This window comes from Prionailurus viverrinus, chromosome A3 (genome assembly GCF_022837055.1).
Source record: "Prionailurus viverrinus isolate Anna chromosome A3, UM_Priviv_1.0, whole genome shotgun sequence".
NCBI lineage: Eukaryota > Metazoa > Chordata > Mammalia > Carnivora > Felidae > Prionailurus > Prionailurus viverrinus.
This window is the reverse complement of record NC_062563.1, coordinates 69327889-69352854: the sequence shown is the minus strand read 5'-3', so window position 1 is coordinate 69352854 and position 24966 is coordinate 69327889. Positions and strand designations below refer to the sequence as shown.

At 36.4% G+C, this 24966-nt stretch overlaps 1 protein-coding gene across 23 annotated transcripts in view; it reads left to right on the top strand.

Annotated features, from left to right (window-relative positions):
• The window catches only part of NRXN1 (neurexin 1), a 1136768-nt gene that overhangs the window by 1107196 nt on the left and 4606 nt on the right, over nucleotides 1-24966 (top strand). For 15 of the 23 annotated variants that reach the window (XM_047854351.1, XM_047854335.1, XM_047854343.1 and 12 more), the window contains one exon: nucleotides 4523-4610. In XM_047854351.1, the coding sequence (XP_047710307.1) occupies nucleotides 4523-4610 (88 nt within the window). The remainder of the gene's footprint in view (nucleotides 1-4522; nucleotides 4611-24966) is intronic. The other 8 variants (XM_047854354.1, XM_047854348.1, XM_047854349.1 and 5 more) reach the window with 1 other exon arrangement.

Genomic DNA, 24966 nt, shown 5'->3' with positions numbered 1-24966 from the left:
GTCCTGATAGATTTTTCTTGTAGGTGTTTTCATCAGAATGCATCCGTCTTCAGTAAAGCTGTTTATCATGAGGAATAAAGTCTAGAGACGCTGTTCTTAGTAGAGATATAACATTACACACTAAGTTTATCCTCTCATCATATCTTTTTAACACACAGATATGCATTTGTTCTGTATTTTAAAAAGTGATAGCAGGATGCCTGGATGGATCAGTTGGCTAAGCATCCATCTAGCTCTTAATTTTGACTCAGGTCGTGATCTCACGTTTGATAAGATCGAGCCCCACGTCATTTGATAGGCTCTGCTCACAGCACGGAGCCTGCTTGAAATTCTCTCTCTCCCTCTCTCTCTCTGCCTCTTCCTTACTTGCACTCTAAATAGTAAACTTTTTAAAAAAGTGATAGCAAGTGAATATGAAGCAAATTCCACCATTAAAGGTTGGGGGGAAGATGCCTGTAAGTAAGGAAAAAAAGAACAAAAATACACGAGTTTCTCTACTTTCTAACCCACCAAATGGTGTCTCTGGAATAACCCTGGCTGTTAAAGAAGTTAAATAAATTGGGATAACTTCTTACTATACACATCCTTTCTCCCACCCGTCCTGATTACATTTTTGTCTCTATAACATGTTGGTGTTTTACATGGAGCATGATGAATTAAGTTTCAGTGCCTTTATTTCTTGAATTCTATTCACATCATTTTTTCCCCTAAAGGTAAGGAGACCTAGATATTTTTAGCAGACATTTTGAACAAGTACAGATGCTTGCTGCATGAATGTACAGGCCACTCTGAATTAGGGAAGACCAACATGGCACTTTGACCTGTGAGTGGTTAAATGCACAGTTAGGGACACTTGTCTAAATGGACATTTATGTAAAGCTACTGCTTTTGCTTGATTACTATTCTGTCTCTTTCAGCAGGTTGTCTCTTTTCTGGAAAAGGTTATAAACATCAGGGAAAGTATACTGAAGAATAGAATTGATTAATGTGACATATTTGAGTTTCTTTCTACCACTCTCTCAACAGCATGTCATAGAAAGACAGCTACAAACACAGTGAATTAAATTTAAATTACACAGCTTTGGCTAGAAGATTGTTCAGTTAATTCAGCCTCCAAAATGAAATTTGATTTTTTTCCCTACACTGAAGCCACTTCCTGATTTTTCATAGAGTGATGATTTCTGCCAAGTCATCTATTGATTTGAGATCTTTTATTCAAAAGACTATTGCTGGTTTTCCATTTCTGAGAGAAAAAACATGAAAAACAAGGATGTATATTCATTATACCAGGAAAAGTACATTAAAAATTAAAATACAGTTTTACAATAGGGTCGTATTTGTACCATAATTTTTTTTTCTACTCAAGAAGGGCTATCCGGTACTATTTATTTCATGACATTTTTTGTTATTTTAGGTACTATGTTTTGTGCAAGATAGCACTGAGAACATTCTCACACTTTCTGTTTACTGTGGAATTGTTCCAGAAGAATGTAGAAAATAGGTCAACTTTTTAAAGAAAATTTAAGTTGGGTGGCCTAAATAATTTAGTCTGCATGAAACACTGTCCACTGAGTCACACATTTTTAGTCCATGAATTTATTTTGAGAAGCAGCCTTCGTTATTTATATTTGATGTTTGATTTCTGATTCAGAATGTAAAACTAGCTGTGAGAGATGGAAGCTTAGTTCAACCAAGTACCAATATAGCTACTGTATTTTGATATAACTACTTAACATGAGATCTGAAAAGTTGAAAATAATTCACACATACAACTTCCGGCTTAACGTCTAAAATTATATTATTTAAAAATATAGTGCTAGAAAAGATGAAATCAGTGCTATATTTATTGAAATAATAACAATAATGTAATTGTTGATAGTATCACAGCTTTATAAGCATTTGCAGTGTGGTCCTGTTTTTGTGACTAATCCTTACAACAATAGGTACTCTTAGGCTCTCCATTTTTTTCACAGGCAAAAAATTAAGGCGCAGAACAAGTGTTACACTTCTAAAGCAGGGTTTCTCCACCTCTGCACCACTGACCTTGTGGCTCATAAAATCCTTTGTTGTGGAAGGGCTGTCATGCGCATTTTAGGATCTTTAGCAGCTTCCCAGGTCTCTGCTCATCAGACCCCAGTAGTAGCACACTGCCTCCATCAACCCCCCTGCCCAGTTGTGACAACTGAAAATGTCTCTCCTCCTGCCCCAGGTGAAGGAGGAGAAAGGGGGCAATACCACTGCTGGGGTGTGAAGTACTGGGTTAAAGAATCTATTCTCATTGCCAAGTAGTATTCCATAGTATGTACAAACCACATCTTCTTTATCCATTCATCAGTTGATGGACGTTTAGGCTCTTTCCATAATTTGGCTACCTTGAGAAGGTAACAGAAGGCCATGGGGGAAGGGAGGGGAAAAAAGAGTTACAAACAGAGAGGGAGGGAGGCAAACCATAAGAGACTCTTAAATACAGAGAACAAACTGAGGGCTGATGGGGTTAGGGGAGAGGGGAAAATGGGTGATGGGCATTGAGGAGGGCATTTGTTGGGATGAGCCCTGGGTGTTGTATGTAAACCCATATGACAATAAATTATATATTTTTTTAAAAAAATAATCTATTCTCATCCTTCTCATCCTCCTCTTCCCCTGTCAAGAACAGAACAACAACCCTATACTGATTTCATGAATACAGTTAAAGTTCCTCAAGGAAATGAGAAATTCTTTTGTAACCTTGAAAGTAGCTTGAAAGAATTTCTACTGTGGTTGAGAAAAAAAGTAGCTTTCCACTTGAGGTTGGCTTTAAAAAAAAAAGGCAGATAATCTGCTCTGGGGTGAACTGGAACAATTGACCTGCAAGACCTCATAATCCAATAACTTGCTATTATCAAGTCAGTTTGGATGTTATCCTGCAAAATGTGCTCATGCCAAGAGGAGGCTGGATTCTGCCTTTTGAAGCTCACTTTAATGAAAGATACCTGCGTGACCATCACACCAATTGCTGGTAGTTACAACTGACATGAACAGTTTCAGTTCCAGGAAAACTGATATTTTGAGCTCCCTCTTTTAAAATAGTAGCAGCAAAATAAATGAATCCAGTCTCCCAACTGTCTCTCAGGGGAATTAAGAACAAAATAACATGAAACCATCTCAAAATGGTACTTAAATGCTCGTATTTATTTAAAGTTACCTCATGAAGCCTTAGCATCTGAACAAATTCTTTATTTGAATGTGCAGCAGAATGTCCCTGCACTTGGAAAAACTTTAGGCTGAGTTCTTGTCACAAAAGTGTATCATCTTTTATCTTCATCATTTTCAAGGTGGCGCAATTTTCCTGAGATTGATTTATTTATACTTTAATCTCTGACTATATTAAGTGCTCCCTTAATTAAAGTAAGTCATGCCACATTTCTTTTTTTTTCTTTAATATAGGATCTCTATATATTATTGTAATTCCATTTTTAAATCAGGATTTCATCAGGGTTGGTGTTCTGAGTATTGTCTACACAATTATAATCCCTTTAATCCTTAGCCAATGTAATGAGATATTTTCTGTCATATATATGTTGAGTTCTGTACTTTAGCATTAGCCAAATCTGATGCAAACCTTCCCAGTTTCCATGCAATATCTATTCTGAGTTTACTGCTGCTTGTAAGTGGCAGTAAAGAACAACCTTTGGTGCTTGTAAATGTGTTGATGATGTGACGAACTGCTAGGATTTACATACTCTGCTTTTTATTACAGTGATGGTTATCTTTTTTTGCTGTAAGTGCAATGAAGCAACTAGAATGTCACAGAGAAAACTGTCACCTCCATCCTCTTGCCATAAAATATCATCCTGCTATACGCTTCTCATTTATCATGAAACCTCAATAATGAAAAGGACAATGGTGAAATGACATCTGCTGCCTGAATATTGCAAAAATAAGAATCAAGTGTGAAATCTCCCCACCCCCAATTCCTTAAATGGATATTTGCTTCCCTTTAGCACATCAGTGAAACATATTCTCTACTTAATCTGTGTTTCCTAATAATGACAAGCTATATCTCAAAGATTCATCAAATTCTACCTAGTCGTGAATATAAAAGGTTATAGCTCTTCTGCTTTTAGGAAGCTAAGCACAAGTACTACATAAAGCCTACTGATGCATACTTTGTAGCACTCCAGGGTTGTAATAAATTTCCAGTCATCTGCTTCTGGCAGGCTGTTTTAAACCTCTGTATGCTACTGTGTGCAGCTATTCTGTGCAGTTGAATGGATGGGTATCTATAAGTTGGCTATGATCACTTCTGTGCCCTTATGTAAAATAAGCTGTAATCAACTTTTTACAAATATGTGAATTCTTTCATGAGAGATCTAAAATAGATTGAAAAATGTGGGCTCTGGGTTGTCATAAAGAGAAATAATGAATTGGGTTTCTCTACCTATCAGGAAAACACAAATGTGTTTCATGTGTCAATGAGACAAAGATAAGAGCATCTGTTAGATCCCTTTAAATTAATCTACTTAATGTGATTCTTTTATAGACCACAGATGACATCCTTGTGGCCTCAGCAGAATGTCCCAGCGACGATGAGGACATTGACCCCTGTGAGCCGAGCTCAGGTGGGTTAGGTTAGTCGACTTTTTTTCTTACTTTTTTTGCTTTACTCTAAATCTTTGTTGCATGCTTTGGTCCTTAGAAGAGGCTTGCATTTATATCTAGAAGTCCACCCCATTGAACAATGCCTTATTGTGAGATAAGGGGTTTTGCTTTTTACGTGGATAAATTTCCCCACATTTATTGAAAAACAAATTTTAAAAACAAAACCCACCAAGATTATGTATTTCAGAAGAAGCAGTGGGGGACAGCACACAAGGCTGATATCTTACTGTTCACATTCCATTAACTCACAATGTAGTTTTTGTGTATAACGGTATAATGGGCTTTCCCTTGGGTCACCTGTAGTAAAATTGTAAAGCTTAAAAATTGCCCTGCATTGTGGAGAATTATTTGACCTTTCTACTGACAAAAAGTCCCCACCACTCATTCTGCCAGCAAATTATCTTAAGTGATAAATTTCTGAATTTCAGAAGTAAGAGTATTATGGCAGTAGTAAAACAAACAGCAGGTAGAATCCTTGGTACATTGAAGAGAGAAATATTTGAGTCTTGCGGTGTCTCCCTAAATTTAAGTTGAGGCGTTTTAACTCTATTTGATGCATAATTTCTCCTCCTTCTTTGTGATATGGTGTGACTGACTAACACATAAATACTGTTTCCAAAGCAGCTCTGTACCTTTAAGGGGTGGCTATGAACTCTGAAAATGAATCATTCATAGGCTGGGTTTGCTTTCAGGTATTCATAATACCAAATATCAGGGTCATTTCCATTAGTTTCCTCTGTAAAGCAGTGTTTCTTCATATTCAATAATTTTCTTGTTTAGCTGAACAAAGCGAGTAAGGTAAATAGAGACTAACCACTCAGTTAACTCGTGACCTCTGTAGCTGTCACATGGAATCCCAGAAAACTTCATGTCACCATAAAATAACTAATTTATATTCTTCTGAGGAATATCGCTTTAAATTAAATCTATTCATTTTGGTATTTGGATTTAAAAAATGGTTCAGGATGCATATCTTGTGTCCCTTTTGACTATCACAACCCACTGACCTGTAGCCACACACTCTAAGCACATGGAGCCACTACTGGGGGCCAGCAAGGAGCTTCTCACCTTTCAGCTGGAGAAGGTCAGGAGATACAGACATGTGTTCGTATCCTCTTTCCTCTGGCCTGTATCCCACCAATCAAAAATTTCAGCCTCCAGAATGTGATTAGAACTCTGAGGATCATCCATTCCATTCCTCTGGTTTACTGGTCTCTACAACAATTCCCTTTTGGTTGTCTGGACAGATATGGTCACTTTATGATATGATCCTAGGTCCCTTTGCCAAATTCCTGCCCCTTTTCACTGGTATTCTCACTCTTTCTGTGTTCATGAAAATTAAAAATTAAAAAAAAATAGTTGTTTCTTTCTTGTCCATTACATCAGCCCCATTTGTTTGCCTTTTCCCTCCCTAAATTTCTTCTTTCTGTATTTCTCTTACTTTCACATGCCCGATTATGACATTCTGTTTTATATCTGGTTTTCGCTAAGATCCTCCAGCATGGATTGTTCATAAAACAAAGTCTGGTGTTAGGTTGTACATTTGTGTGTGTGTGTGTGTGTGTGTGTGTGTATGTTTATATTTATATTTGATTTTGCTTTCCTAATTAGCATTTTCTTGAGAGAAATTGATTTTTGCATTATTTTTCACTATGTTAACATAGTGCTTAAAACAGTATAGATTCTTCCTAATTACAGTACTTACTGTACTTGGTGTTCCTCTGGTCTGAATCTTTCTTTTGCTGACTGAGTATAGGCTATCATCCTCTATGTATATATAGCATCCTTACCCTGTGTACCTAGGAAATTCAGTAAGAGAACTCTAATTGCACTTAAAATTGTTGCTTTTTTTCCTCTTGAGCACAGCTAAGTGACCCAGTTCTTCTAGCCATTGCTTATAGGTCTTACTAACCATTCTTTATAGATTAGTTTACTGCCTCCGCCTTTCTCTGGGGACACTGATCCTAACAACAGGACAGTAGGTGGTGGGGAGGAGAAGAGAGGAGAAAAAGAGATTACCCTTTTGTCGTCCTCTCTCCTTTTTATTCATCTGATTTGTGCCTGTTTTGTTAAATACTATAGCATGATGGAAAGTGAGAAACAGTTTGTCAGCAGCCATACTGTAGATAATAATCTTTCTGTCCCATTTTCTTCACCACACTTCCCACTATCGGAATCTTGTTTGCTTATCTGTTACTTGTTCATTAATGTTCAGCTTGCATCCCCCACAAGAAAGTAAGCTCCATGAAGCAGGAACCGTGTTTGTCTGCCTGCATGGATTTGTTGTGCGAATTTTAATTTTGTTCCGCTGCATCAGAGTGTGTTGTCCAATATACAAGGCACAGCAGCTGCTGACTGTATGTGATGACAGCTCCTTCGGTACTCTCGCACCAAGCCTGCTGGAACTTCCCATCCTCTCCCTCCTTATTTCTTTCTGCACTCCCAAGTTTTCAATTCATCAATTCTCTTAAGGCTTAAACTTCAAATTCTGTTGCTCCAATGTCATCTTTCTTTGTAGGCTTTTCTTATGATCTTACCTCTCCTTGATAGTGTATTTCATGAATGGTTTCTCTTCCTATATTACATTTTGTAAGTGAGAGATCTTTTCTATCATTGGCTTTTTCTGTCCCATCCCCTATGATTTTTTTCACACCCATCTTTAATAATTCATGCAGTGTTGCTCTTTTGGCAGACTTGGCTCTGTGTGACAGCTTCTTATGAAGTCCTTAGAGTATACGATTTTTTTCCAACTGTTTTTTTTTTTTTTTTGTCTAGCGGTGTTTTTTTTTTAAATCATTTTCTAATCTGAATATTGTTTCATTATAGGATGCTCCTCATGCACATCTTTGTTTCTCAATGTACTGATGTCATGCTTTTCTTAAATTTGTTTTTCTTGCTTGCTTTTCATCATCAATACCAACATAAAATAACATGGACGAAAATTGTAGTTGCTGTTATTAGACTTTAGATACTGTTAGACATAACTTGATAGAAATCATTTTAGGTATCACTAGGTCATATTTTGGGAAACTGATTTTTAAGGAAAGTAATATACCGAGTTAAATATTCAGAAATGGATATAACTGCTATGCACTTTTTCTATCCTGAAACAGGTGAAAGAAGATATTTTTGTAAAAAGATGCATAATTACTTTTAAAAATGTTTTGCCCAAATCTTCTCTGTATTTCACATGAGTGTCTTTCCTACTCCCTTAATATTTACGTATGAAGTTTCCCTAATCACCCTAACCTACCCTCTCTTTAAAAAATGCTTTCTTCTGTGAAAATGGGTTATGCTCATGTACGTGCCTTCCTAAGGCTATTAGTAACACAGGAAAAATCTGGCATCTTCCTCAACACAAGTAAATTATACCTTTTACCAAGCGTTTGATAAATTTGACTTACTATGTGGTTCTACTCATAATGCTTAATGAAGAGGGAAGTTGTATACTTGGTGGATTATCAATTTCAACATTGATCAAGTAGTATTGAGTCCTACTTTGCCATCCACTGTTCTGTTCAGCTCTGGGAACAAAAACAGAAAGTTCATACCTTTAGTCCCATTCTACAAAAGGATATCTTTCATTCTTCCCCAGATGTTTTGTCAGTTATTCTTTATGATTGCTGGATTCTTCATCTTTCACATTAAAATATTGCCTATTTTTCATGTTGTTGCAAGGATTAAAACAAATATATTTAAGGCACCGGCTGCAATGCCTGGCATGAAATAGAGCATAATGGTGGCTTTTCATTTTCCCAATTTAGTTATATAAAAAAAGAATATTCAAGCTATTTTTTCCCTATTACATAATGCTGTTACTTTTTCTGGCTGAAAATTGGTGGGCAACTGATGAAACCACTCAGGCCTCCTGGTGGGAACTGTACATGTTGAAACTGGATTGGGAGCAACCCCCTGGGTGAGAACACATGGAACTCAGTGATGCTTGATTCCAGCCACACCGTCCTGCATGGTTAGCATTGGGTGACAACTTCACATTGGTATAAACTTAGTACTTTAGAAAATGAGAGCATAGCTATACAATTTAGGTCTAATTGAAGCTCAACTTTTAGAATGACAGGTGGAAATCTAAAGCAGCCAGTGATAACTAGGTCACAGGCCACCATTGCCCTAAAATGCCTGGTTTCAGCTGCCTGGACACATGACAAGTGGATGAGTGTTTCTTCATACTTCTTCTCAAAAAGACTGGCAACCTCTGTGCCTTTCCCTCAAACTACAGATAGTGTTGTTAGATTAAATAAATTAATATGTGGAAAGCATGTTGTAGAGCAGTGTCTTGTTCATAATACATGCTATGAGTGTTTGCTGTTATTACTGTTTGTATTATGTAAATATACATATTTTGCAAGACTTCTCTTTTTTCACATGAACATAAGGCTCTGTGAAATAGATTTCTTTGAAGTCTTATATTTGTGATTCACTTAGTAGGCTGACAAAATGGCAACCCTGCAAACTACTTACATTCCAAAATGGCCCTTAAATGTGTCCATACATCTTAGTTTTGAGCCCCTCTTCTAAACAGAACCCTTTCTCAAAACTCCTGAAGGAATCAGAAGAGGTGATTTTTTTAAGTTTATTTATTTTTGAGAGAAATAGAGAGCAGGGTGGGGCAGAGAGGGAGAGACAGAATCCCAAGAAGGTTCTGTGCTGTCAGCGAGCACTTGACAAGAGGGTTCAAACCCAGGAACTGTGAGATCGAGTCAGACACTCAACTGACTGAGCACCCTTCTGGGCGCCCCTGGAAGAGATGATTTTTATCCTGATAATTTAAGACTATAAATGAAGAGAATGATGCTCTTTGGTGTGGGAACTTCTTAATGAATAAATAAATGGTCTTTTGTTACAGAGGAAACAGGACCAGCTTCCTGTTTCCTGGGAGTCTTACTTAGGAAGGACAATTTCCTCTTAGATTTATAATGCTAAGAATGATTTGTCTATGCTCGTTATGTATGTGTGTGTGGGTGGGAAGGAGCTAATAGGGTAATGGGCCACTTTCAAATAAAACTTTTGTCAAATGAGAAAAAGAAAAGCTTACTGAATAATAAAAAAAATCTGGGTAGTTATGAAAGAAGAAGATCATCATTTTTGTGGCAATCTCTTAAGCATTAGCTAAACTAATGGGGATAAGATGATCACTATAGCCCCTCAAAGGATACCCGTTGATTGCTCATCAGTTGGATCACACTGATTGGGGTTCAGGTTATATGAGTATTGATAGATAACAGTAATAACTTGTTTTCATTTGGAGATTCATTCTCTATTCTTCATTGTTCTTAGTATTTCATAAACATTATTATATTTCATTATTAGACAAAACTCTGCAGTATTTTCATAGTGAGGGAGATTCAGAGAGATTAAGTTACTTTTTGTAACATGAGAGAGCTACTAAGCTGTCTAATTTAGAAAAGGTAGGCTTTTAACTTCTTGGGATGCAGAAGATTGTTCTAAAATTCAGGTACCTCACAAATATAGGATTAATTTTTTTTAATGTTCATTTAAATAATTCTATGGCTGGCATAAATTTAAATTTAATAGCAAAAGGTCCTTTACATGTATTACTATTCATTAGGTTAAATTTACTACAATTAGCATGCAATTTTGAGTGGTTTTCCAGTGTGCTATTTTGAGAAAAGATCAAAGGATTTCTATTGAAGTGATCTCATTAACCACATTAGGAAAAAAGATATGTATACTGAACAAGGTGCATCTTTTCATTAAATAAGTAATCACAATCATTTAAAGGAATATATCGCTTATTAGATCATATTTTTAGAGCCTGATTAGAAGATAATTTTGTGCTACATTTAAATTTTGTATATATATTATGTAATTATTCAAAAGCAAGTTTAATTAGCCATAATAGCCAATACATTGCTGTTAAAATGTAAATTTTGAGCTGTCGCCAGAAAAACAGCAATAATTAGGACTTCATTTTTGGAAACATCTAGAGTATCTCCTGAGCACCAGGCCACAGTCAGCACCAATCACACAGAATTAGGGCCCTGCAAATCATACAGGAGCAGAGCAGGCACCTGGATTTGGGGCACTGATGGACTACGAGGCTTTTGGCGTGTGACATTCTAGTGTAGTAACCATTTTTTCCCCATGTAAATTTAATTCTTCAGAAAACTAGAATAAAAATGAATGCTGCATGGTTAAAATACAGGAAAGTCATTAGACATCATTTGCACTTTTCCCCTATTTCTGAGAGCAGTAATGTCAAAACAAAAAATATATTAGACAAAGTTAAATAGTCAAGGAAGATTCAAGATTATTGTAATACATGGAGGCCAGAACTCAAACTGAGCTCACTTCAAACTCAACTCAACTGAAAAAAAGAAGACTGGAGAGATCTGTGGAGGGATCATAGACTACCTGTGGCTTGCTGATTGGCTTCACCCAAAGAAAAAGTAAACCTCCTTGAAATATCTTCCTGGTTGGAGGTTTAGTTACAACTTGGAGCAAGGCCCTCTCCCTTTCCAAGGTAGGCTACTACCCTCCCACAGAATTTGGGAGATTGGGAGCTATCATTGTTGAAGATTATATTTCAAAGGGACAGCTCTCAGGTTCTTGAGAAAAAGAATCCTGGGTTGTGACACTAGCAAGAGGCTTTTAAAAATATTTATATATCAAAAAGTCAGAGAAGAAATTTGAAATTACAAGTTTTCTAAAGTAAATGCTCAAAAGAAAGGGAGGCCAAGGGCCTAGAGGCAGGAAGAAGCCCATCTAAAGTTTGATCAAGCTGTGGGGAGTATTAAGGTCTTGGTCAGAGGATTCCATCTTTCCAGGAAATCAGTGTTATTCAGCAAACTAATTTTGCAGGAAATCAGTAGGACACAAAATAATAAACAAAAGGTGGTTTTTATTTCTTGGTTTTTAGAACACTACAATTTACATTCAGTGTAAACTATTTGGACCTATCTGTGATTTTGGAATTTTTTTTAAAAAACAGCAAAATAGAATAGATTATTGCCACACATTAGAAAAGCCCTTAAGAGCATTTTGTAAGAACTGTGATACACAACAGGGAGTTAATATTAGTTCTGGCTGTAACTTTGGAGTCAGAACCAGTTTAAGTTGCAGCCCTTCCTGATCTTGGGGAAGTTACTTAGTCTCTTTGAGGTTCAATTTCCTAGTCTGCAAAATGGGCAGAATAGAGTTGTTACAAGATTGAAACAGGATGATGCATACCCAGTGATTAGCAAAATGCCTGTCTACATTTTAAATGTATAACAAATAATATACCTTATTATGGTATATTGGTGAGTGGAGTACCTGTTTCTACTAGCATTGGTTTGATGCCAGTGGATACATCATTCCATCTTGTAGCAACGTCCTCATAAGACATACAGATTTGATGTGAGTCAAAAATGAGCCACAGTCCCTTTCGATGTTACAGAGAGTGGGCTCTAGTCCAAAGCCTTAACTAACACATGATTGGCTGCTTATAATTCTTAGTTAACAGATGAGTGAGTTTACTGTGTTATATTAAAGCATTTATTTGAAAGTCTACAAAAAGTGCATGGCTGCTAATACAGAGCTTCCTGTATTAAGTAACAAAAATCTATTCGATAATGAGTACACAATAGATTTTTAGGCAATCTGCATGTATCCAACCTTAAAACATTTCCTTATTAGAAAATGCTAAAATGTCATGAGAGCCTTTCTAAAGTGTGACATGTCCCCTTGAGCTTTGGAAAGAGACAATGAGATGTGTTGTCATTTTAAAAATAGTCACCAACCCTGAAGGAAGAAATGTGGCAAACATTTAGAAATATATAGCGTAAATCCATCTCTTATGGAAACATGAAATCTGGGAGGATTCTTGTGATGTATATCAAATACCTGTTTAGTAATGAAATTGGTTTCCTGTGGAGTTTTCTTGATATTTTATTAACTACCTTCCCTCAAATAATGTCAGAGGTAACTCAGCATATTCTGAATAGTACCCTACAGGAAATGCTGTCTCCATGAACATTCATAATATGCTTTCTCTGTTGGTTCATGGGCTCCAAGGAGCAGCAAATGCTACCTTAGGCTGCAGTCTGTAGGTCTCCCCTCTTGTCATCTGACTTTGTTGATTAAATCACCATCATCATTATTAACTCCTTACCCGATCTCAGGATTATAAGTATCCTGGCTTTGGTAATAAAATAGGAGAGACAAGAACATTTTATTAATTTTCCAGGTTAAAAAATGGATGTATTAAAGATGTCAATACAGACAGAGGCCATCAAATAAATGAAGAAAATTAGTAGAAAGAGAAGTACCAACGTTGTCACATCTATAAGCACACTAAAATCTTACATTTCCTTGAGCAAACTTTGGAGTGTCTGAGTTTAGCCACTCGCTGTATAATCAGAAGCAAAGCACTGAACCTCTGTGGACTTGACTTTTTGCATCTGCAAAATGGCATGAATAAGGTTAAATACCTGCAGTATCGTTGTGCTGATAAAAGAGACAATGCATGTAGAGCACTTAGCATTGGATCCAACACAAAGAACTTTTGATAATGTAAATTAGCTTTTATTAGTAGTACTGGCAAATTGACTGAGGAGTGTACCATACTATAAATGGAGATACACCTATTACCTGTGGCAAGAAGGAGAAATGTTAGTAATTGATACTTTAGTACCTAGAACGTTTTTAAAAGTGTTTCTGAATTCTATTTACATAAAACTTTTCTCAGTAGCCACTCTGAAACTAACAAGACAAGAGCAGTGCTTCTGTTGGATAAATTTAGGTTGTGAGGATGGGAAAAGGGCACATATCAACTGTAATTTTTATTTTTGGAGGAAAACAATGCAGAGCTCTTGAAAGAAGGAATGATTAACCTTCCTGCCTGTTCTTTTAATCTGCCTGCTCTTCCTCCTAAGACATTCAGGAAGACTGGGCTACATGACTTAACCAGCTATAAGCGCCACAGACTCGCCCCCATGGTGGATGGCTTGACATGCTTTCTTCTGGTGGACTCAGTGGAAAACCTGGCTAATTCTTCACCTTAGCTCTTGTACTTTCACCAGAAAGAATGAGATGTTTTCCAACAAAAGACGGCAATAGCTTTCTGACAGCAGTATCAAGATGATCACCCAAAGTGAGCAGACACAGTTTTAAGTGAAGAAAACTACATATTGCCCCATTTCCCAAAATGCCCTGGACTTACACAGATGGTGTGCAGGAACCCTGGTTGAGGAGGAGTGCACCTAGCACCCAGCATACAGATCCGCAGTAGAGACCATACACTGTATTTCATTCAGAGTACACCACAGAATTCCAGAGCAGGGAAGAAGGAAGGAGGAACAAAGAATTGGCCTAACAGTTTTAGAAAGAAACCTAAAACCTCATCAGAAGAGCTATTATTTCTAAGATAATAGGCCTTGCTGTCAGTGATTACTGAAGAGTGGTCTCGGGTGATCGACTTAATGATACCTAAAAATATAAAGTATAATAAAATTTTGAAAGAGGGAGAAATTTAATTCACTCCAACCATGGGAGCCAGCAAGCACTGATCTGTAAAGATGGAATGTTTCTCAGATAAACAGAAACAAGCTCTACATTCAGCATGACAATTAATAGCCTGAATCAACATGCCTTGCAAATTAAGGGATCTTTTAGTCACTTGAATTTACAGGGCCTCCATTCATGTTAGGGAAGTCCCTGAATGCAGTGACCCCTGAGAAGATAATGTACGAGGTGGTCACCATCACAACTGATTGAGCCATGGCATGCAGTACATACTGCAGAACTGTGTCATTGTTGGGAAAGCTGCTGATTCCATACCTTTTGTGTGGAAGACACGGAAAATAATCAGACTGTCATTGTTTTTATACAGAACCTTATCCTTCTCTGAGCACTTTCACGTTTATTGTTCTACCAAATCTGATTCTCCTGGTGACCCTGGGAGGTAAATAACATATAACCATTATGTTTCTGATAAAAACAATGTTAGCAGTGGATAACAAATTACGAAAGGTCTCTTAATAATTTGTAAAATTGTAACAATAACACAGCCACGTACGTGTGTACACACATGCACATTCCTCACTACTCTAGTTATAATCATGGTGCCATCTTTGTCTTCCTATAAACCAGGTTCCCACCAAATTCCTAGTTCCAGGCCTGAGAATTCTTTGGAATGAATCCTCTGGGTTTTGGTAAAAATTGGTTGTTCAACTTTATGTATGTAAAACAGTGAGATGCATCTTAAGGAAAGTGATTTCTGGGGGCACCTGGGTGGCTCAGGAGGGTAAGTGTTCAACTCTTGGTTTGGGCTCAGGTCATGATCTCACGGTTCATGGGACCCAGCCCCACATCGGGCTCTGCACTGACAGCATGGAGACTGCTTGAGATTCTCTTTCTCCCTCTCTCTACCCTTCCTCTCCTGGCACTCTCTCCTCTTTCAAAATAAATAAATAAACTTAAAAAAAATGAAAAGCAATTTCTGGGTGTTTTAGTCATTGAGCAACCAGAAAAGAAACTATTTTGCTATTGAAGAGTATAGTGGAGTAAAAATCAGTAATGGAGAGAACAATCTACATTTCAAAATATAGCTCTTCTTGCATTTATGAAATGTAATACATTTTGATGAAAAACACAAACTCTCCAGGCTCCCTAGCTTTGAAACTCATTTTCTCAATTATTTTCTGTATGGCTTTTTTTTTTTGCTTCACAAATATGGAAAGTTTGACCTGGCTGATGGGCCTCTTTTCAACTTACTTTGCAATAGTAACAGTCTTGAAAAGTACTGTAGAAACTTCTGCAACTATTCTGCTTATTTTGAGAAAAGAGCTCCAAATTAGCTCTCAACTATTTGTAGTGCTATGGGTGTCAGATGATGTTGATGTAAATAAAGCACCCAAATGAATCAAAATGGAGACTGCTAACTTGGTTGACTTTAAATAACTTAGTGATTTAGTCATTGGAATTAAGTGGCTTATTACTTGAAGGCATAGGAAAATAAATGCAGATATGATAACTTGCATTGATATAAATTGATCCTAATCTGCATAAGCACAGGGGAAGTGATTTCTGGTTTAATTAAATAAATATCATAAGTCCCTCTTTTACTGAAGATATTATAGAAGCTGGGAGTTAGGGAAGTGTTGAGGAAACCATATTTATGATGAAATGCAATGTCACTACCAGTGTCTTGCCTCCCTGGTTATTACCTTTACTTAAAACTTTGAAATCAGAGGTCTCTCACATTTTCTTAATGGTTAAATTCACCCCAGTCTACTCCTGAAAATTTATGAACTTACAAAAATCTCATCTTCTAATCAGTCAGAAAACATACATTTTGTAGCTTGTGTGCACAATCTTCATTTGATGTTAGAAGGTGAGGGAAGTGGTAGAAAAAACAAATAGAGTTACAGGTAACTATAAAAGGACTAGCAATATAGACTGGAAGCAAAAAATCCACCCAACAGAAATGAAAAACTTAAGTAAACTTTCACAATAGTGTGGGCCCCATACTAAAATGGATGATGTAAAATACGGTTAAGGGAAGACGGGGATTAAGTTAGATTTCCTGCAAATCCTCCCATGCAGTCTTCTTGATTCTGTTCCTGCAGCTTCAGGCCATTCTGTCTCAACGTTTTCCTTCTTAATCCTTAGTGGCTTTCCAGAGTTCAATCTAGAAACCTGGATCCTTCTTTTCCTTTGAGTCTCATTTCAAATACCTTCCACTCCAAGAAACTTTCCCTGATGTCCCTGTCTAAAGCCTCATTTCTCTCTCTCTTAGTACCATTTTTGTGTCTTCTTCTTTTATTGCATTTTTAAATTTAAAATTGTCTTATTTTATCACATTTTCCATTGAGTTTCTAATACTCTTGGGTACCTTGATATCCTCAACATCTTACATGGTACCTGGTAAATTGTTGTTACTCAGTAAATACTTGTTAAAGAATTTTAATTATGTGATTTTAATTCTACTTGATTTTATCTTCCCCTTTTCCCCCCCACCTCCATACATGAACCGATAATAACAACTTGGCGTGAATCTTTCATATACTTTCACCATGTTCCTATTAAATACATAAAAAGAGTTGTTTTTCTCTCTTGCTTTATAGAAATGGATGCACACTATATGAATTAAACTTGCTTTTCTCCTTTATTGACATGTTATGTACATCTTTCAGGTCAACATATTTAACTCTAACTCGTATTTTCAACTTTATTAAAGTTCTAGACTATGGGTGTTCCATAATTTATTCAACCATAACCTTGTCATTAATCTCTTAAGTTTTTCCCTTTGTTTCTTTTCCTCTCATAACATTATAACAAACATCCTATATTTATATATTTATGTGCTGGTGTATTTAATTATGTAGACTGTATTCCCCAAACTGGGGTTGCATGATTTAAATATTTGGGGTTTTTTTATCTTTTACTATTGTAAATTTCAAGCATATAATGTTAGAGGGAATTGTATAATGAACTCACATGTACCCATCCTCCAGCTGCAATTTAATCTTTTTTAAAATGTTAATAGATGTTATTAGATTACTTCTTAAAAATGACTGAAAACTTCATATTCTCACCAGCAAAATTGCCCATTTCCCAAATAAATATGCTTACCATGTCACTATTTCTTTCTTCTTTATTCCTGTAAGTTTGTTGGGAAAAAAAACCTCCTTATTTTATTTTGACTTCCATTCTAAGTTGAGCATCTTGTCCTACATTTAATCACCCATTCAGATCTTCTTTTCTTTACTTGCCTGTGCACATTTTTGTCCATTCTTCCAATGGATTGTTTGTTTTACTTTTTCCATATTACTTGATACGTGCTCTTTGTATTTTAGAGGTATTGACTCTTGGTCTGTCATAAGTACTACAAATATTTCTTTTCTCCTTTTCATTTGCATTTTCACTGTTAGTGACACCTTTTTTTCCCATAAAAGCATTATTATTTATGAAGCCAGATATGCTGATCTTATCATGTATGACTCCTTTGCATGGCCTATGATCTGTGTGTTAAGTTTTATATCCATCTTCTAATTTCTTTTCACTCTCCCACAACATCTACTATGCAACATCCACTCAGGCTTTTGTTTAGTTTCTGAAAAGTAAACTTTTTCTTTCCTCTAAGTCATTACTCCTCATTCCTTCTGATTAGAAGACTCTGCTGGCCACTTTTCACTTGACTACTCTCCAGTCCTTTTCCCTGTCTCACCCAAAATGTCACAAACTCAGAAAGGTCTTTCAAACTCCCCAGTCTAAATCAGAAACCCCTGTTCTACTCCTGCGTGGTAGCTACCATTTTCTTTCATCATACATGCTGGCTCCAACTGTTGTGTCAACTTTAACTTCATGATTTTTTGTTGCATGTCTCTTTCCTTCATTATATATGAAGGCCCATGAGGGCAGATGTCAAGTGTGTTTGGTTATCTATCTATACTCCCAGGGCCTAGTAAAGTCCTTGGAACATAACTATACTTCACTATATATTAGTTGACAGAAAGAGTGAATATTCTTAGAAAACTTCACAAAAGATGGTGCATCAAGCTAATTTTGAGGAATAAGTAGTATTCAGCTAGGCATGATGAAAAAGATCCTATGAGCCAGCCATGTAGGTAGAACTTTATTGGCCTGTGGGAACTGGCCAATTTTATTTATTGCCATAATAAAATTATGACTGCAAATTCCTTTGAGAGAAATGGAAGAGAAGTTTGAGTCGGTAGCTGTGGGCAGATCATAAAGGGCCAGGAGAATGGTAGTCACATTGATACTTGACACTTTCAAGCGTTCTAATAAAGCCTTATGGGCACAATGACCATGTAAAAGTGTATGAAGCCTGCAGATGACTGAGCTATAGACACGTAGTTTACAGAGTATAAGGTGATTGAAGAACAGGTTTCAGTAAATGCCATGATCCTATGGCTTGCCCCAGAGATGAGGGAGAATGTATGTGTTCTTCAATTAGTTTTCACTTGACTGAAGTCACACAGGGTTTGATTGTCCATCGCCTTTTTAATTCCATGTGGTGCCATTTGAGGTAGTAGCTTGTTCTATTTGGTGCTTTCTGTCCTCCAGGCACATGATGAGTTTTTCTGTGGCCAGTGTCCCTTCCCACATAGTACCTAGATTCCTGGTGAAGATAACAGTCCCTCAGTCCCCCAGTGGTAGCCTCTGTACTTCCCCTTAAACATGTGCCTTTGTGCCTTTGAAAGTAGCAGGGGAAAATGTTAGACCTGCAGCCACACAGGTGGCATAGGCTTATTGATTTCCAAGTCCTTTCTGAATCTCCATTTCATTAGAAGGGCTATGATGTGTCACACATGTCCTCTCTCAAGCGTTTTGTCTGACCTGCCTGAGCAAACTTCTGAATGTGCAAGGCATGGGTGGAGTTGATGGGAAGGGAAAATGAGAGGGATTTGAAACATCCAGCATTCATCACTTCTCAGACAACCATAGTATGAATTGAAATTAGTGCACGCCATGCAAATCATTGCCTACCTGCTTTCTTGCAGCTGTGTCATTTAAACATGTATTCTTGTGACTGACTGCATTGTAATTGTTTCTTCTGACCCATGTTGTATTGAAGCACAGAAATGGAAAAAATAATAAACTTTATTTTTCTAGGGATGGAGAACAAAACTGTGCTAATCTCAATTCACAAACACCCCAGGAGCCTACAATTTCAATTTTCTTTTCACAGTATTAATGAAACTGGGTACTGGAAAAGTCAAATCTTCCCCCATAAATCTGAAACCATTTTGAAGACTGGCCTAGAATTATAATAACTTCCACATCTATTAAAACACAGTACAGTGCTCTGTTCTAATGAGATCATTTTAGGCAGCTCTTTTTCCTAGGTGGGGAGGAGAAAGAAATTTAAAATTGATTACTTTTAGTTTAATTTATGATAAAACCAGAAAGACTGGTCAAAGACTCTCAGTGAGAAAAAAATTTAATAAATGCATCTTGCCAGTAGTTTTTTAAAAGGATTATTGTAAGGCAGGTTATCTAACAATTCCAAGTAGCAGAATGATAAATGTTGAACATCGCAGAGTTTTATAATCCGTTATATACCCCTACTGATCTGAAATGTATAGCTCATATTCTGGGTTTTTTTTTTTAACCATTGGTGTATTTTATTCTTTACTATTTCTTAAAATTGGCAATATCTTATATTTTTTTTTCTTAAAACTCAAAAGCTGATTTTTCATTGTCTTCAGCATATAATGAAACTGTTACTTCATCCTTGATGTGACAGGGTCATGGTTGATGACGTACCTATACACTAACAGTCTATATTGAAGAAATAAAACCAGCAATAAGAATTGCCTAGAAACTGCAATCTCACCCTACAAAGCTAAGTTTGGAAACAACATAAATATAATAAGATTACAGTGAAAGAACAGCTCATCCAAGTATACAAAATAGTTTCATAAAAATGACAATTTGAGTGATAAAAAGAGCATCTGATGGCATGGTTATTGCCTTAGTGTACTCATCAATGGAAATATAAGGTCCCACCACCCACCAAACTGTCATTTTATGTGACAGGAATTAGGACTGTGAGCATCATTTCTCGTGCAGGATCGTAAAAACATACATCAAGCGCAGTTTTATTTGTTAATAACAATACCTGATTGCTATTTTTCTAGTCTCAGAAAGAATAACCAAAGGATGCCAAACACTTTCCATTGCAAAGTGAAACCTCTTTGGAAAAATTGACTAATGTTCAAAAATTTACTTTCCAAAATGCATAGTTATTTTAGAACTTTAGTTGTGAATTATCCTGCTAAATAAACGTGGGCTTTATACTCCCCATTTGCATAAACTAAGGCTATGACTAGATACAAACAGTGACAAACTGATAAATATAGGCCCCAGTGCAAAGCTTAATGACTTAATGTGCTCCTCACACATCCTCATCTGCATAACAAAAGTTTTTAAAATTGATAATAAAATAGCATTTATAAATAAATATATATATATACATATATATGGCATATAATTGTATTCTATAAACAAATTTAGAAGGCTATATTATAAAGTAAAGCATTTCAATATGAAACACAAAGACTATGTTCTGATGAGACAATCATATTTAGACTTTTTTGGGGGGCCAGTAAGGACTATTTTGTATTGTGGTTTGAAATTAGGAACTTGGCAATAAGTTTTGTTACTCATTGAACACCTTGCTGGCCCACTGTGCTGTCTGAGGGCCACCTTCAAGGACAAGTGCTGAACTGGGAGACAGATGCACAGAAGAGGTAGAGAGGGGGGAAGACGTAGAAGGAAGAACAGAGAGGAACGTGGAGTCCGTGGCAGAGACGCCAGAGGAGCTGGTAAGAAATGAGACCTGCCACAGTCTTCTCCGTTCTGTTCTCTGCTGTAGCTTAATATATCACTTAAACATGTTTGTTCCATGGTGTTTTTTAACTGGATCTAAATGAGTTCTTATTTGGGGGAAATGATGCTCTCTCACAGATGCACTGCCAAAGACTGTCAAAAATAAAGAAAGAACATACATCAGGACAATTTCTTTTCCTGTCCTCGTAGTTTAAAATAACTATCTCAGCAAACTTAAGGATAAGTTAGAATTTTAAATAGTTTACTTTTTTTTTTATGAAAGCAACAAATGCATTTATTAATGTTTTTATATGACAAGACACTGGAGTGTGTCTTTTACATTTGCTGTGCATTTTCCATAATGAATTTTTATCTGATATGATAAATTGGGTTAGGGTGTGATGTGGAAATACGTTAATAACTGTCCTAATACATGAAAGACTATGCCTACATAAATAATCATGGTATCAATCAATGAAAAACAAGAAAATTCACAGAGCTAACATACAGGATTCCTTATTAATTAGGGCCAACGAAGACTATGTAGAGACCCTCAGATCTTGCCAAATATTTGAAAGAGATAGAGAAAGAGAGAATTAAAGAACCAGTTTTCATCTGCCCTTTATGTTTTTTATTTATTTTTGAGAGAGAGAGAGAGACAGAGCGTGAGTGGGGAAGGGGAAGAGAGACAGGGAGACACAGAATCCGAAGCAGGTTCCAGGCTCGGAGCTGGCAGCACAGAGCCTGACATGGGGCTCGAACCCACAAACCATGAGATCATGACCCAAGCTGAAGTCAGGTGCTTAACCAACTGAGCCACCCAGGCACCCCTCATCTGTCCATTATGATAACCCTGTTTACCTGTCCATGAGCCTCACGAATATTTTCATAGCCATTTAGTTGACAAGTAGCTTCTGTAAAAGAGGTTATAACCCTTTAGAAAGCTTTTTGTCCTTGCCCATGCAGTAAATGGCTTCTGCATCATTTAGGCAAAAATGCCAGCAGAAATCAAAAGCCTTCATATTGCCATTCAGGTGTGCATATGTGCTTTCCCCACAGGTAGTAGACCTTGTAATTTACACTCCATTCCAGTTGATTCTGAGGGTAGGTGATGATGGGCATGAATTACATGGGAGTAAAATAATCTATTGTTTCAGTGTTTGCATAAATTGTGTGTGATTCACAATGCTTCTCTACTTTATGAATCACTGAAATAGGATATAAGTGGGCATAAACACTTAGGATATTTCATCTACTCTTTTTTTTTTTTTTTGGCTTGCAACCTAGCCTCAAATCAAAGTATGTGTGCCACCACCGCAGTTGAAAGCTTAACTTGTGTTTCCAGTCACACCAAAGGATACTCACATGCTTTGGCCTATTTAATACCCATCCCCAGTCCTGCTAACGTTTTCCATGGACCTTGGCCCCTTATGCTTCAGGTCCAGTTAGCTTCGTTTTACTTCTAAGTCAGTTACAGTTTACCTGTAAGCAGTACAATTTACTGCTAATTTGTACATATTCCATGCCTTTAGCTCCCTCCCCTACTCTCTTTTTTATAAGTGTTTTCAAAGTGTTCTTCTCTGCTTTTAAAATATTCTCATCACATGGTGGGATAGAGAAAGGGAGATAGCGTAAAAGTACATTTTAGTTCATTTGTTTGCTTTTTTTAGCACTGCTGAGAAAACACATATAGATTGTTTTATTTACTTAAAATGTCTTGATTTAATGTATTATGGAATGTAAAGGGAATACAAAATTCTCAAATGCAGGAAATAAAAGAATTGGTTATGGATTTTGCTGATTAAATTCCCTTTTTCTCATTGTCATAAAGGGTTAAGAGAGGACTGAGTTTCTCTTTGATATAAAATTGTAGTCAAATTATATAGGAAGGCATTTAGCCTTTTGAGCCATTTCTACTCTTCTCTACCTTTAAATTAATATGAAATTTCCTCAGAGGTTTTCCAGTGATCATCAAAATAAACCATTAATAACAATAAGTGAAGCCACATTTATAATTCATAAATGTATTTAAATTTCTCAGCCTTTTATTGTACATCTGGGAGAGATGTCTTTAGTGTATAAATAGTTCTGATATTAGCACAAAAGTTAAGAAAAATGTCACTTATCCTTCAGAGTTGAAGCAAAAACAGAAAAAAAATTACTAAATAATCAGTGAGACAGGGAAGCAACTGCATATTCCAAACAGGCCTATAATAATATCAGTGCTGGCTATTAATTTTTTAATGTGAATCAGGGAAAAAAAGGATAAAATGTTTTATCATTGGGTTTTAGCATTTTGGGTAGGTTATTTTTAAAAAACGATATTTAGAATCTTTATTTACATATGGGTTACAGAGATATTTTTGGGCCTGCATGTGACTTAGGCAACGTTTTGGCTGGAGTTGCAAAAAAAGGCAAGTATTTTCCTTAAATAGGAGGTGTTTATCAAATGCCTGTATGGCAGACTTGAAGCGTTTGAGGCTTTGCTTTGGTCTTTACATCTCATTCTTGTAACATCAATTGTTGATATCAATTTGTGGCTGCTGTGCTGCCTACACAGTTGTTGTGAACATAGATTAGAAATATTTGAGCAGTGGGGTGCCTGGGTGGCTCAGTCAGTTAAGAATCAGACTCTTGATTTTGGCTCAAGTCATTATCCTCAGGTTGTGAGATCAAGCCCCAAGTCAGACTCTGCTGCACACGGAGTCTGCTTGGGATTCCTCTCTTCACCTTCCTCTGCCCCTCCCTCCCTCACTCTCTCTCTCTCTCTCTCTCTCTCTCTCAAAAAAAAAAAAAGTAAATTGGTAAATAAAATAAAATAATAAAGAAATATTTGAGCAGATAAAAATAAGATTACAATTCTTGGATAAGGTAGTCCATTTAGGATACCAAATCCTAACTAGAAAAAAATGAACATATACATTCTTAGTATAGAACATTTAAACCCTGCATTTCTTTAAAACTCTCAAGTCTTCCTAGCATGAACTATATGGTTAGGATTTTGTCTCCATTCTCCCTATTCTTTTCTGACAGACAAAGTGAGATAATTACAAAAATGTGTTTAAAATAAAAACACACCATCAGGTTGGGGGAAAAGATTTAGGTAACATTTAAATAAAATCCTTTCTTTAGCTCTTGAGACACCATGTTAAAACAGTCATCCACAAATGAGCAAGTAAAAAGTTGTCATTTAGCGAAAGTTAGCAGCTGAGTTAATTGGCAGACTTTGGCAAAGATGACTGTATTTGAAAGAGAAAGTGCTGCCTCTGGTTTGTGAGGTAGTGACAGAGTTCCTGCAGTACATTCTATTCTTCTTGAGAGGAAATTAATTTCCTGTAATCAAATGCTGTGGATTATAGTCTTTGTCTGGTTCCACCTTGGCCACAGGAGCAACTCCAAGGCTTTTTATTCAGCAACATTACATGGGCTTTTGTAAAACAAGCAGTGACATATTCAGCATAGAAAGGTTTCACCTGATACATTTTACAGCTCCAGAACACAGCATATTGCTGCTTTGAGACCAAGAGCTGTTACTTTGTAAGTGACTATATTTGTAAGGCTTTGTTTGGGGAAGGAAAGGAAAGTGACAGCAAGAAACCCACATTTAGGCAGAAGAAACCTTGGTGATGTTCGGAAATGGAATTACGAAGCAGTACAGAGCTATGGCTGAAAATTACTCCCAGTATTAAATAGGAAATTTTGTAAAAATATTAAAAAATAGCTACTAAATGATGTTTAATAGTAGTATAATAAAAGCACAACTTTAGTGTTCTTGAACTGTTCAATTTCTATAAACACACAAACCATACACACACACACACACACACACACACACACACACACACACACACACCTATATATCTGATATATATACAACCTTGAGATTATTTTAATTCATGCTGCCTAATTTAGAAAAAATAATATTTTGAAAATTATAGCATTTTTAATCCACTACGTCTGAAAAGTAATCTTTTTTTCTGTAAGACAAAAGAGAGGACACAGATTCAG